The following is a 15,480-nucleotide window of genomic DNA, read 5'->3' on the forward strand; positions in this document are numbered from 1 at the left end:
ATTCTTTTAGTTTAACAAGTACATTATAAATTCGTGTACATTAAAAACCTCAACTACGTCGCTGTTAGATTGCAATTGAATTTACGCTTTGGTGGTCGAAAACTCTCAGTATTTGTGAACCAAATGTTTTTGTTCACTTAAAACAAGAAACTTAGGTAACCATTAATTTATATTAATCCAAAAAGAACCTTAACATGCCTCCGTTATATTCAGGGTCGTAGGGTAGGTAGGACCGCCTCAAGTCAATATCTCATTGGAAGGTACAACAGGCTTATATTTCACTTATATTATCTTATAAGAGCTACTCTGTTTCAGCCTTCTCCAGTTAAAGCGGGTAGGAAAAAGGTACTCGTATTTAAGCTAGCAACTGCCTTTAACACTTAAGGACTCAGCAACTCTAACAGTCATCCTCCTCGGTAGACTAGACCTATTGACCCACCCTTCTACTCAATATCACGATATTTGTGTTTAGTGATATTCCGCTCCTGGATTTTCAGGGAATTACTTAGATGTAAGTGACACATCAGTACTTGGCGCACCAAATGTAGGTTCAATTGCAAGGTATAATCCAGCGAGACGTTAACCCTCCTGATGATGTAATATGGGGATCCAAGTCCCGCTCGAGGTTCATGTCATATCTGTAAAGCAGAATCATAAAAATCATCTAGATTATAGCCTACATTTTCTACGTCTGTCGTAAACTTCGACCACGTCGTCCGCTTGTGTCATCAGACACACTTCTCATAGTCCACGACGTAGTCTTTAGGCAACCTGTCCAAAAATAACATTTATTTCACCTTTTTAATTTATATACTGGAAGACACACAAATAACACATGAAAAGGTACGTTGATAAATATAATATTGTAAACAGTATTTAATTTATTTACAGTTTATACAATTTTAAATATAAAAATATTGAAAAGACGCTGTTTGGTCATCAACACAGTACAGCGCGAAGTCGTTGTTGAGCTCGTGGAACCACTTGTTCAGAACTGGAAATAAGGTAACACAATGTTAATCGTCTAGTCGTGTGAAGGGATAAATGAAAACTCAGTAGGGAAATTAAAGACAGACTGACCCCACTTGGTGCCCCGGATGACGGGACAGCCGGCGTGCTCTGTAGTTTCATCCTCTGTGCCGTTTCTGTGCAAGTTGAACCAGAACAGGGCCGCTCCCTTCTGTGGCCGGACTGAGAGACCCCACTTCTGGAACACGGTGTGGCCTCCACTTGGCACGTCACTCAGCTACCCCGCAGGACATCATAAATTGAATTAATTTTTATAATTGTTCATAACATATAATGTGACATTACTAAATAAGGCCTGAGCAATCTCATTTTTTGTCTGACCGTTAGCGAAGCCTATCACTCTAGCTGAAAAAAATGTATTTCACTATGTCTGTCAATCTACCCAACTTCTAGAAAACGAATTGATCAATAGACTTTTGTATGGAGCCTAATTTTGATACAGGCAACACTGAGTTGCTGATGGTGCTTGTCACTCCATGGGATTTGGCTGAGAGTTAGCGAATATTGTTACATTGGTCTTTAAGAGTTATCATAATGGCAAAGATAGTAAATGGATTTATTGTAAAAAATGTACATTCAAATGTGATTTTAACACATATTATGAAATTCATCAAAGTAAAAAAATGTGTTCAAATTACAAAAAAGAATTATAAGAATTATGTTAAAGCTCCGAACCCGACAGTCATGTAAACCATTTTTCATAAATAAGAACATTTGGACCCTCCCATCTCTATAACTTTTTGAAGTTTTAAGTTTTTACAAATCTAATAGTGAACAGTTCCATAAACATCAAGCACTTCACCCTTAAAATACAAGGAATCAGATACTACACTATCCTGTTCATAGGTTAAAGCTCTATGAGCAGGGCGTGTATTATTCTGCTTTAAAACTTTACAATAAATTGCCAGAAACTTTAAAAAATTATTATTCAATTCAAACATTTAAAAATTCCTTAACATGCTACCTCATAAACCGGGCATATTACTCTGTTGAAGATTAATTAAATACTTAATTTACCTATTTATATTTCTTATTTGCCTTAAGTAAGATTTTTGAGCAAAAGTGTAATTTGTACTGTTGATTTCTCATCCGTTTTATTTGTTGTTTTGACTGTGACAATTCACATATTTATTTTAGCTCTGCTAAAGAATGTAAACACGATGTGAAACTTTTATTGAATAAATGAATAAGTGACATTTTTATTCATATAGTAAAAAGAAAAAATAATTGGGTGCAAAGTCAATGTTAAATTTAGATTACAAGATTTTATTTCACCGCACTCTTGTGTTCTTCCTACCTCAAATATTATTTAAATACTGTTATGAAACCTAAATTAGTTTAAAAAAATGTAAAACCTTACATTTTGCGTGAAACTTCATTTCTACATAAACATTTCTACGATGGTAAAAGTCTAACCATGGAACCTTGGTTGAGCGCATTTGAAGCCTATCAGTACTCAATAAGCTGACACAATTTCACTTTTGTTTGCCGGAGAAAAATACTTTTCTTTATGACTTTCAGTCTGTCTATCTATCCACAGGACATCTTGAGAATGAAATGAGCTATAGATTTAAAAATTCTCATGCAACAACAAGGTCTGTTACCCGACACATGGTGTTGTTTTGTAGTATTTTCAGTTGAACAAATTAATCCAAAAGTGGATGTGAATTGATCCGTGAATCTGGTTTTGTCATTTCTAGAATTAAATCTTGAAAAATAACAGACAAATAGTTTTGAAACTACCCCGCTCATGAGAGTGGACAAGGAGTAAAATATTTTTATTAAGAATTCGTAGTAAGTATAAAAACTACTGTACATATAGTTATTATGCAAATTAATAGTTAAATTAAGTTATCATTTTTATTAGACCAGTCTTTGAGTTATTATTTTAAGACATATTTATAAAATATGTTGAAGAGTTAAATAAGGATTATGAAAAATATATGTCTAACATTTAGAATATGCGAAATTCAAGTTGTAATTATCAAATAGGTTGGATTTTCGAAGTAAGTATGTGCCCATGTAAAATTTCAGCACAATCTGTTGAGTAGGTTACGCGTGAAAACAAAACAAACAAAAAAGGCAGTTTCTCATCTATAATATTATTAGGATTAAGTAATACATATGATTATAAGATATTACTTTAATTTATTTAAAATACTAAATTGATCAATCATTTTACTTTAATAATACAAATACTGATTTAAATATAGAGATACCACAGTCCTCCTGAACTGTTTTAGGAACTGAAAATGTAAATAACAATTAATGCTAATTATGAATATTAATTTAACTTAATTTAAAAAATTAATTAAGTGAAATAAAATAACCAGTTGAGTCAATGATGCAATCTATTATTACATGACTTACGTAAAACATCAGCGTTGCAATTCTATCTCCACCAGTATAACGCTGAAATAAAAAACAAAACTATTAAATGTTTTTGAATAAACTCATTTTTAAAAGTATCTTAGATTACACTAAATGTTTACTAACGAACGTAATCTTTCGTTACATGTGAGTGGAGGTAACCTTAAATCATAAACTTTTCAAACATCTTAAACGTTATATGAATCAAACTTATCTAACAAAAATCAATTAAAAAACGTATTTAATGATTAGTGCCTAAAAAATAAAAAGTAGCTATTTATAAAATTATTTTAATCAATAGTTAAACATGTTAAGGAAATTGTGGTTTAAAAAAATTTGATTTGATAAAACCAAACAATTAACCTACAACAAAGGAGATACACGTTCAACGTAGGTTTACGTTTAAAAAGTGAGTGTCCTATCATATTGTTAGTTACAATAAATATTAAATAGGTACTGTTCTTCAAATATGGCCTGTATTAATAATGTAATATAGTTGAGCAAATGCACTGTAGAGCAAATACCGTTTCTATGAACAATCTTTCAAACATTAAATATGTATAAAAACGGCCATACAGGTAGTCTAGGTAACTAAATGTTTTTGAAACAAACTTCTTTTGCTTCACATTTGCTCATATCCTTCATTATTTCTTCCATGAATGTTCAACATTTTAAAACGTTTCAACGGAAATATGCATGCCAAAATAAACAAGAGAACACCTTTATTTCAACTGTTTAAATATTAATGTGTTTTGGACGTTTACATGGATGAAAGTTTGGATTTTAGTTATACACAAACTAATGAACCTACCGAGATGATTTTTATGAATTATATAACCTCAGGACCTTACTAATACTCAAAAGTTACATCTACTTAATATCAGATTAGAATGTGAATGTTGAGTTTAGCCTCAGCACCTTCCTCTTAGTGCAGCGTCCGGAATCTAGCACTGTCTCAGACTTGACTCCTAGAATCTGGAGATCCAATATCGAATCTAAATAGATCCAAAAAGTCGGTGACGAAGAAGCTCAATATAAGTCTATAAATCGATTCAACATCAAAGACACCTAGACTACAAAATATAACATAATATATGTGAAGAGGTAATCTCATTGTCTCATCTGGTGCACAATTCCATGGAGCTAAACTCAGCATTTATATCCCTTCCAATCATAGCTATGTTATGAGATTAAAGTAATTAGAGCCACGTCATAGAAAGGTGCACAGGTGCATAAAGATATCACTCTGTTCCTCACGTATTTGCTTCACTATTTTTGGTGAACTGCTCTGTTGCTAACCATGACTTAGGCGAGCTCGTAACCTTAAGATTTTTTAACATCTGAAAAAGGCGATACTGATTTCCAATCCTCAATTTGCTGTGTTACAGTTTTGTAACACCCAAGACAGAAATTTCCGTACATCTGTTGTCCTCTCAAATCATTTATCCTCAATAATAAATTTTAAACAATGACCTGTTTGAGCCGATTGAATCTCAGATTCCTCTGGACCATGGTACGCAATAAAATATACATTAATGTGTTTAGACAGGTTCTTTCTAAAAACTGATATTGTTGAAAATGGGACGTTCAATAGTTTAGAGTTCCATTGTAACATTTTAAACGATCACTGCTTATCTCAGGAATTTCTTTCACCCCTAAAACTGTTATCCCTAATATACGATGGAATTGCACGCTCAGCCACTGGTAACTGTTAATATACAATAATGAGTCAATAACGTAAAACTGAGTAATGTGGTATAAACCATGGGTAACAGATTACTCAAATACAATTACAACAATAGCATAAATTTGATTGTTTGTGTACTAGGCCAATTGCAAGTTCAATATAAACTAAAAAAAACGATTACCGTATCGAGAGCGTCTGTGTGAGGCAAAGTATTCCCCTCCGAGACCATATCTGGATATTTGAGCGAATTCAGAACTGTACAATGTTCAGATTTGTCATGTCGGCCATTCGCATGTTCAGTTTATCCACAACATATCTCCCAGGCTGTAGCCAGGCCATCTCGCTGGATCTATGTGGCGACACGTAGGGGTGGCCATCGTCAGACATAACCTTACTTGTCTGCAGCTGGAAGTAATTCGTCATATTACTATTTGAAAATCAAACAAAGATTTGGATTAAATTTACATTTAACCCTTAACATCAATAACTGATTATGATCTGAAACATCTGGTTTAGTAGACACACCAAACACAAATAAGGCCTATAACAAAATATGGGTAAAAAACGTTTAACATAGACATATTATTGCTATCGGACAGGTTTTTAACTCCATTTTAAATGGATGCTTACTGTTACTACCCTCAAGATACAAACTTACGTCCCGGCCAGAAATCCACTGAACCTCCCTTATCTCGTCATCACTGATAACGTCGTGGAACAAGAGAACGGGTGGATCGACCTGTAACTCCTCCACACGGAAAGGGCCCCAGCCTTAGTCTCGTCTTGTTGTAGTGCACGTAGCGACAGGACAGGACATGTTGGGGCTGCAAGCTGCTGCCGGTGGCGGCACGACACAACGAGTTGAACTTGTCCATTCTTTCATTAGATAGGTCATAATACTGTATAAAATTAAATCACATACAGTACAGTGATAGTGCATAAGAAATTTGTATGAGTACATTTATTACATGTCATAATGATGTTTATATTTTCTTAATTTACATCCCCTCTTACAGGAACCAAACCTCTTCTTCAAATCTAAAATTATGTTCTCCATACTTTCAGGGACATCCAGTTTTCTTTGAAAATTTTATTTATAAAAATTTATTTTTTAATATTTGTGCATGCAAGTTGTGCCTTACGTTGTTTGGCACTTGAAAGAATTATGTTCACCTCATTCATAGTAGCTAGTTTTCTAATTTTATAACATTCACAATGACAAACGTCCGTGATTTTACTAATTTTTTCAAGTTAACCATCGTGAATAATCAATTTTAAGTAAAGAAGGAAGAAGTGAACCGATAACATTTAATTGTACCACAACAAAACGTCTTATCACAAATATTTTACTTAATATCACTAAATAGTACCTCAAACAAACTTGGTTGATTGTGTCGTGATAAGGGTTAATGACTTGTTAACCTGGTTATTTCAAATCATAATTTTGTATCAGAAGTTGGAATTCCATATCACTTATTATTCATGTGTCAACTAACATAGTTATAATACATTCGTACGGTAAAGATAGCTTACCTGGTCTTGTCTTGCAAAGGTCTCTCTTTGCGTTGAATAGTCTTCGGAAGTTAAATCTTGCCATTTAGTCAGGTTTGTGATAAGTGATTTGTAATCGGGAAAATCATTTAGGAGTTTTGTAAGACCCTCTGCTGAACCACCTGTGTCTCCTGTTATCAAAATAATTAGACAGTCATTTAACTGTTCTTAAAAATACAGAATTTAATTAAACTGTTCATTTGTTATTCCATGTATAATGTTATACTAAAATATCATGAATTAAAATTTGCAACGTAAATTTGAGTAAGAAAGAGCTCGAAGCCACATTACCACTAGGCGAGCCAAATAACTTCCACTGCTGAGTCTTAGATAGGTAAATTTAAATCTAATACATTTTTAATATAGCATTATAAATTAAATTTTGGATAGTAAGTATGATGATGGTATACTGAAAAACATGAGAGTATTTTAAGTGAGGAAGCAGAAGAAGCCAGAAAATAGCAAACGATAAGCAATACATATACAATTAAACATCTTTTTTGTTTGAACTTAATAATTAAGAATTTTTTATATTAAGAAAACCTTTAACTACACGTAATTAGACGTCTTTAACTATACAATTAATTATGTGCAGTAATTTTACAACATGTTTTACAGCTAGGAAGTTATTGTACATTAATCTGCATATGTGAATGTTGAGTTTAGCCCCAGTTCACCCACCTTCCTCTTAGCTCAGAGTCTGAATTCTGACGCTGTCACAGACTTGACTCTTGGAATCTAGTGTCATGTTAGTCTGAAGAGATCCAATAAATTCGGTGACGAAGAAGGTCAAGATGATCGTTTCGACATCTGACACCCAGCCTACAAATATATTTAATATAGGTGAAGAGGTATTTTCATTGTCTCGTCAGATGCACAATTGAGCTTCAGGTTCATTTTAAGCTTAAATTCATGTTCGTAGCCCAGGAAATAAAAAAGAGCCAGAGACGAAGAAGCTCAAAAACGGACTCTTTACATCGTTTCGCTATTAGACATACCTAGACAACTAAACATAAAAACGTAGTGTAATCTAGGTGAAGGGGTATTCTCATTGTCTCATCAGGTGCGCAATTGAGTGCACCTACAAAGTTTCTAAGCACGGCGGAGCAACCGAGCTTTCTAAGCATAATGTACGTAGCTATGGTGGGAAAGCTTGATTTAGTGTGCGTGTTCAGTTTCGCTCCAGCTCCATACACCTGATGAGACAATGAGAATACATACCTCTTTACCTAGATTACAATATATTTCAATATTTTTTGTTCTAGGTGTTTCTGATGGCGAAAGTATGTAAAGAGGTCGTTTTGGGCTTCTTCGCCGCCGGCTTTTTTTTATCTCTCAGATGGACATGACTCAAGTTCCAAGAGTCAAGTTTGTGAGAGAAAACAATTTCAGACGTTGTACTAAGAGGAAGGTGAACTGAAGCTAAACTCGACATTCACATTTAATCAACCCTTCTCCACCATAGCTACTTTAGAGTATATTTATTATAGCAAGACCTTTACTGTACAGTATTTTAACACGGTGACCAAGAACGTAGCCAGCAAAGAATTTTAGGAGGGGGGTCCAGACAACTGATATTTTCGTTTAGTGGACAGAGAGTAAAGCCCTAAAGTTCTTGACCCGTTTCTTTATTGAGAACGATATTTCAGCAGTACATGCCAGTAGTATTGAATTATTTGAATAATAATAATTAATTAATTTATAAAAAAACGCTCCAATAATTAGGACATTTTATTTTTGTGAGGCCTTTCGTGTTCAAGGAACACATCATCCGCCCACGCCAATAAAATTTCATAAATATTGGAGCGTTTTTTTTTTTACAAATTAAATATTTTATTCCAATAAGAAGAAGCTGGTAGAATGCAATAATAATTATTTACTAAAAAAGTTATTTTAAAAATTGAAAATTTGGGGGGTCCGTCCCCCTTGGACCCCCTCGCTGGCTACGTACTTGACTTGACCGCGACAGACTCCATAATGCGCTTGCTGTGGTTTAGATCACTCAGTATAGAGCCGCAGTGACGAAGTCAAACGTGTTACTGTTATTAATTATTTTAGGAAACTTATACTGTTACTTTAAGTTTTTTGAAAAACATATCACATCACAATCAACAATTGTTAGCAATGCAATATACGTTGTAAATTTATTATATTAATTTTTTAATCAGCCATTGTAATACTATGCACCTAAAAAACACTTAGAGATCGCTATACTCTCCAGGATGGCGTCGATAGCGATTGTGTTGTCCTGTTTTGCAAGGGCTTGTTCCAACCATTGATTTGCCAGCTGGTGTTGGTGCTCCTCACAGTAGTACAGCGCCACGTTCAGGCAGTCCTCGCCTAAGACACACTACACTGTTGTAGCCAGCAACACAAACTGTGATTACTAGTAAGTAAAAAGTTAAAAAATAGATTAGAAAGAGACTAGGAAATGGATGCACCCCACTACAGGAAAAGGTAAATATAGCGAGCGTGAAATCAATGATGAAAAATGTTAATTAAAGTAGAGTGGGAGATGTTAGCTAAAACTAACTTTTAAGCACTACGTGACTCATAATATATGTGGTATATATCATTCTTAAAAACTGTGCTCTTATGTTTTTTAATTGCTCGAAAAACAATTATTAAGGCATTACTGTAATTTTATTATACACAAAGGAAAAGTAATTATGCGTAAATAAATAAAAGTGTTAGAGTAAAAGGTGTAAGTTGTACTTCAAGAAGAGTTTAGTTCAGTTTTAGTTTTAGTGTAAGTTAGTAGTGTTTTGGATCAGCAGTAGTGATATCAGCCTTATCAGCTGTGCCTGATGTGGGCACCACAGAGAGCAGCCCGGCTGAAACAATTGAGCTCTTATCTGGACAAAGATAAGGTACTTATAATTTTAGTACTCACACTGGCCACGCTACTTGTAAAAGTGGTCAGTCTTACCAAAGATTGTATCGTGATAATAACTGTACATATTGCTGTTGAAATAGAATTCAATTCAATATTGTTTGAATACTAGTTTCCCAATTTTGACTATTTTATTGTACTTTTATCACATTTAATGTATTCTAAGAAACTGCAAACACCACGTAAATTCTGACATGCTATAGAATTTCATAGGCCAACGTCAAAGCAGAAACAGTTAACTTGTTGCTATCTGTCATGGGGACACGTTCCACTTAATTCTAACGTCGGATAGTATATCAAATCATCGTGTATCGGATTCTATATTTTTGCCAAGTGAACATAAACAAAAACTGTTCAGCGTGTAAGTGATTTTAGGAGTGGTCTACGTGACGTAACCGGTTTGTGGTACTAGATATTGTAGGATGGGAAGAGGACACATTTTCGAACAGTATATCTTCAATGAATATTTTGTGACCTTTACAAGTATTGAGAACATTCCAATGTTCCAACTTTCATGCCTATGAGTGTTCCAATTATCATCCTCTTGCCCTCTTGGGTAAACCAAACAAGAATGTATCAATGTATGGAGTGTGATAATTCTAATCTACGTTCAGATGCAATAAGAATTATAAATAATGCACAATTACATTTTCAGTTAGCAAAATTCAGGAAATTTATTTAATTTTAAGGAATGCAAATGGGACTTCAGTACCTGTTAAGTTAACGTGTGCAGGATTGCTGTGGACCAAACCATGAGCCAAATCTTCGGTCCTCAGTTCGTATGTGAGCTGTAGCCTTGTCAGTGCTCTCACCACTGCCCTCACATCGTACTCTTCTGGCCACGGTACCTCAGAAACTACAGCTAAGATAACATAATAATTATTTCAACATTGATATAAGTCGAAAATATGCCAAAATAATTCAATTAGTTTTAGTGAAGGTCGCATTGGCAGGGCAATGGGTGGAAAATATGAAACTATAACATTTTTATTAAATAAAATTTGTCTTGTCACATCTAAAACTATGAATATTCTCAGGGTCAGCTAACATACCCCTAAACTGGTGACTTCCAGTGTATTTAGCTGGTTGTCTGACGATAGAAATATCATTTCTGTGCCTGAATGATGGGTTTTTCAGTGTATCAAGCTAGGAAAAATGTAACCTAAAAAACTATCGTATTCCAAAACTCTCCCATTTTAACCTCCACCAAATGATTATCAATTCCTTTCTTTGGGGAAATATATCTGCAGATTTTAATATCTAAATAGCTTTTAGGATGTAAATTGGCTCTGTTCTTCTAGACTAATATACTAAACATACACTATACATAAGTTATTCTTTTCCTTTTTTAACTACTGTTCTCTTGTTAACCGAACAATTGAGAATAAAACTAGTAGAGAATCCACCAGTCTTAACAAAAATACGATATAGAAAACTATGCACCAAATATATTAATTGTAAAATCTAAAAATTAGGCGATTTGTAAATATTTCTAATCAGAGCCAAACAAGAAACATGTAGCCTCTATTTGTTGGTTATAGGTGATTAACGTGTACGTAACTGACACACACATTTATTTGTCAAGTTTTACGTGATTAGAGAAAAACAAGGTATTTGCGCCTTCATGAGCCTGGATTAATATTAAAAAAACTTTCATTATAGATTTAAATGATTAATATGATAGTAATGTTTTAACAATTCACAATCACAAAAAGAGCATGTTTATTAATTACCTACTTGTACTAGTTGTCAGCTGCAATATGAGTGATAAGACCGACCACTTACACGAAAGTTTGGGAACAATCCTGGAGAGTGCAGGCCAGTCGGTAATTAACCGTCTGAGCAGGACGAGGTTGTTGAGGGCGTTGCTCATGTACTGTTCCTTTTCTACGTAGCGAGACGCAGACGCTGAAAACTGCTCTAGTCTCCTGAACAAGTAACAACACACCCAGAAAGGATTATAACAAATAAATAGGATTATTTATTTGTTATCTAACAATTCTAATTTGCTTCTATTACAAGTATTGTAATAATGTTTAAGGAAGGATTGAATCATATATAGCAAAACATGGTTTGTGTTTTTATAGTTTGAGTTGTTTTGATACCCATTAGGGTGTTGTGAATAGTTTTTGTCGCTATGCTATAGCATTGAAATAAACAATTCAATAACTAAATAATAATCTTGAAATAAGGAAAACAACTAACAAAATAACAAAGGTAGAGTTCTATTGTTTTTTAAATTTATTAAACTCTAGTTACTTTTGGGAGTGCCGATGGCCAAGCGGTCTAAGATGTTCGATCGACTTTGAGTCTGAGTTAGAGATAGCGCAGGTTCAAATCCTGTCTGCGACCCTTGCACTTTTCATCAGTACCATGACCTTGTACTGTATCGACTCCCCCCCCCTATCCTGTTTGACAAGATCCTCGCATAGGCCAGTGGCCCATAAGGACGGGCAGAATAAGTCATAAAAGGGGATCGGCTTCTCCTTTTTTCAAAAGTTTTTAATTATTTATGTGCATTATTAACATTGTTATTTATTTTATTCGTCTCATTATCTAACCCTCTGGAATATTAACCTTAACTACTCTATTTATGTGCATGCAGTTTAAGATAAGGCTTCCAAGTTATCATCGTAATCTGTAAGTGATGTTACCATGAAGTATGGAATTTTAATTTAAGAAAGAAAGTAAGGAAAATAATGAAAATAACGAAATTGTCATGGCATCCTGTGATAAAGAAGCCAAATTTATCACATTGGTCGTTGATTAGTTATACTACAGCCAATCTTGTTACATCTCTACCCTTTCACATACTTGAATAACCAGACGTGTTGTATTGGCAGTTTCAGTTTTACATCTGTTTACTGAAGACGGTAGTACTCAGAAACTGGAACGTTGTGTAACAATGTTTCACCGATATCTGGACCGGCAAGGTTTGATAATTATAAAAATTGTAAGTAGTACAAATATTCTTGTCTGTGGTTCAGACGTTCTACTGTGGATCGAGTATTTTGTAACGTTTCTTACAATGCGATACTATTAAGATAAAATTCATTCCTGAGATGAAAACAAACGACTAGATTTATGCCTTGTTGTGTGCTGTCCAGTAGTCTTACCAAGTCATAACTTTATTTGTATACCCATTAATGTGAAATCAACATCTAGAGGCAAGTAAATGAAATTAAGTAAGCCTCAGAAAAATCAACTTACCATCTCTGGGTTAAGGATTCCTTTTCATCCCATTCCTGATTTCTTCCCCCTCTGTATCCTCATTATGTGCACATCGTCGTTTATTATATTTGTATCTGTTATTATTATATTTATTTGCTGTTATTGTTTTATTTACTTGCTGTTATACAGTATGTATTTATTTGTTATACTGATATTATATCTATATCTGTTAATGACTTATCTTTATTATTGTTGTATTCAATATTTAAATTTAGTCTCAAGTCCTCCTTTATCATTATTTCCTATATTGTTCTTATACATATTTTTATTTAGGTTCATACCTATAATTATTATATAATATTTATTCATACCGATTTCGTAAAATTAATAGACGTTGCCGTTAGTTAAATAATTAACACAATAAATACATTTCTGAACCACAGCTTTCGTATCAGTTGCAAGCAATATTGCAATAAACAAGCGGCTAGATTTTTTTTATCTTAGCATAATTAACTTCTTCTCTTGTGGAGACTTTTAAATAGTAGAATAAATTTACTTCCGTATTATTACTATTCACAACTAAAATAACAAAATATTAAATTCTGTTTCTACTAAAGTTTTAGTTTGTGGTGCTTTGCAACTAAATTAAATGTAGTCGGAACGACGAAAGTGTAGACAGTTGAATCATAAAAATAAATAAGACTCTAAATAAATCTTAAAATAAAAACACACTAATTCATTATTGTTGTTATATTTACCCAACCTTTCCAAAAACTGAACATGAGATTCCTGGAGCCTTATTTGTGTTTCCAGAATAACCAGCAGGCGCTCATCACTGTCGTACAGTTCCATTAGTCTTTTATGTGGTCTGCCTAAGATTTCACTGACGAGTATTTGTGACAATATAAAACTTGTTAATCCTAAACACCTGAAGGAAAATGTATGAGATTAAAAGTGATTTACAGCTAAAACATTTGTTTTAAATACAAAACAGTTTTATACATCACAGTTGTAATAGCAATTTCGTTTCAGTTCCTTTTGTTAATCAATTATAAATAATGAGTTAACACGAACCTTCGGGTTTTCTCCCAAACCGCCTCCCTCTTCAGTAAAATAACCAATGTAACCTTCATACCCATATATTACGTTCATTTTTATATTAAAACTTACTTAAATCCTACAACTAATACTTCTGGCAATTCTACAAGAGAGATCTTGAAGTCCATTTCAAGAAATTAGAAATAATATATAGAGTAATCATTGGATTTTTTCTTGATGTCAATAAATTAATTATTCCTAAGAAAGAAATCGACAGTCAGCGTAGCTAGTTTTGGTCGAGGTCGAAATGGGAGGGTATTGAAAGGGTTAAAGTACGAGTATAATGTTATATTTTTCTCAAATGATATTTTACTATAGCTTAACATAAAAAATCAACTAATACTCGTAAATAAAAGTTAAATCAGATACCGATATATACAGACCCCGAAAGTGGCATCTAGTTGCCTGACAGTAATAAAATTATTATAAGTGAGTCAAACGATCAGTTTGAAGTTTTTCACGCCAGGGAAATTATGATCCAATGACAAAATTAAAGTTTTTTTTTTTTAATAATACTTTCATAATAGCAATTTTTGGCACCAGATATAAAATGGTACAACGCTTTACTAACGGGTTCAATAAAACCTTGATCTCAGAAAACGTAACCTTCTATCACATTAAAACACATTTTCAGATAGTAACTAGTACTTAGCTATTATATATATTTAAATCCCTAACTTCTAAACATAATATTCTTTTTGATCTGGAACTTTAAGTAAATATACACGTTTTACCTTTTGACTGTCCCTCCAAACAATACCCAATGATAATTTATTTATTCTGAAACAATAACCAATAATAATTTAATGATACAAAAAATATTATTAATTATGTGTTTTGAGATGCAAGGGAGAACGAATAATATAGTAATGTCTTATGTGTTAATGTAATGGAAAAAATTATCATTTATAAATTTTTCATGATGTATCTTCCTCCGGATTAAAAGACCGTAGTTAGGATCCTTTAATCCTTGATTTATGCTCAAGAATAAGTATAACTAAAGATGTGTGAAAATAGCTTGGTTTACCTTTTTTTATTAACTGTAAGTATTTTCTTTTGGGATAATTACCATAGATGTAATAAAAATTATATAGTTAATAGGAAGCAATGACACTGGATATTTTGTAACGTTGATAACGTATATAACAAGGAATTTACATAAGGAAATGATGCAAAGAACTTCAAATTAACTAAACAATCTTGAGGCACACTTTTAGGTGTTTAACTTATCGGAAGGTGAAACACTATACATAAATCTGCATATTGATTTAAACAAAAATCCAATATATTTTTATTTTACTTACGTCATTTCTTTATTAATGATCCAGACTCAACACTATTAATGTCGTAAATACAACTTTCAAAAAGATATAATTTACTATTAGCGACAACGTAAAGGAGATTAAACGGTGTTGAACATTTGTTGCTGAAATGTTGGTAAACTGTCAATAGTCAACCACCTGTCTGTGATGAGGTGTTCTCATACAAAGAAATAAATGAACGGGAATTTCACACATTATGATCAAATTTAAATTGCACATGTATAAATTGTTTCACTTCCATTCAAATGCCATTTTCCAATTTTCGTCATCAACTATTTAGGTTATTAATATTCCAATAAGGTTTGTATTCGTATCCATTATCTTCTAAAAAATCTGTAATAGTCCTAAACTATCGTGCG

The 15,480-nt window shown here is 33.1% G+C and overlaps 2 protein-coding genes across 2 annotated transcripts; both read right to left on the reverse strand.

The window, feature by feature from the left end:
* Nucleotides 1–866: 866 nt before the first annotated feature.
* On the reverse strand, nt 867–3,436 carry LOC124363829 (prolyl 4-hydroxylase subunit alpha-2-like). The gene is made up of 3 exons (XM_046819091.1): nt 3,400–3,436; nt 1,081–1,246; nt 867–994 (listed from the first exon to the last, which is right to left on the reverse strand). The coding sequence occupies exons 1-3, from the start codon at nt 3,406–3,408 to the stop codon at nt 903–905; spliced, it is 267 nt and encodes an 88-aa protein (XP_046675047.1). The 5' UTR covers nt 3,409–3,436; the 3' UTR covers nt 867–902.
* A 1,837-nt stretch (nt 3,437–5,273) lies between these two features.
* Nucleotides 5,274–15,236, reverse strand: LOC124363830 (prolyl 4-hydroxylase subunit alpha-2-like). Its single transcript, XM_046819092.1, has 8 exons — nt 15,104–15,236; nt 13,465–13,629; nt 11,316–11,458; nt 10,243–10,392; nt 8,825–8,977; nt 6,620–6,768; nt 5,745–5,985; nt 5,274–5,491 (listed from the first exon to the last, which is right to left on the reverse strand). The coding sequence occupies exons 1-7, from the start codon at nt 15,106–15,108 to the stop codon at nt 5,785–5,787; spliced, it is 966 nt and encodes a 321-aa protein (XP_046675048.1). The 5' UTR covers nt 15,109–15,236; the 3' UTR covers nt 5,274–5,491; nt 5,745–5,784.
* Between the last annotated feature and the right edge of the window lie 244 nt (nt 15,237–15,480).

This window comes from Homalodisca vitripennis, chromosome 5 (genome assembly GCF_021130785.1).
Source record: "Homalodisca vitripennis isolate AUS2020 chromosome 5, UT_GWSS_2.1, whole genome shotgun sequence".
Lineage (NCBI taxonomy): Eukaryota > Metazoa > Arthropoda > Insecta > Hemiptera > Cicadellidae > Homalodisca > Homalodisca vitripennis.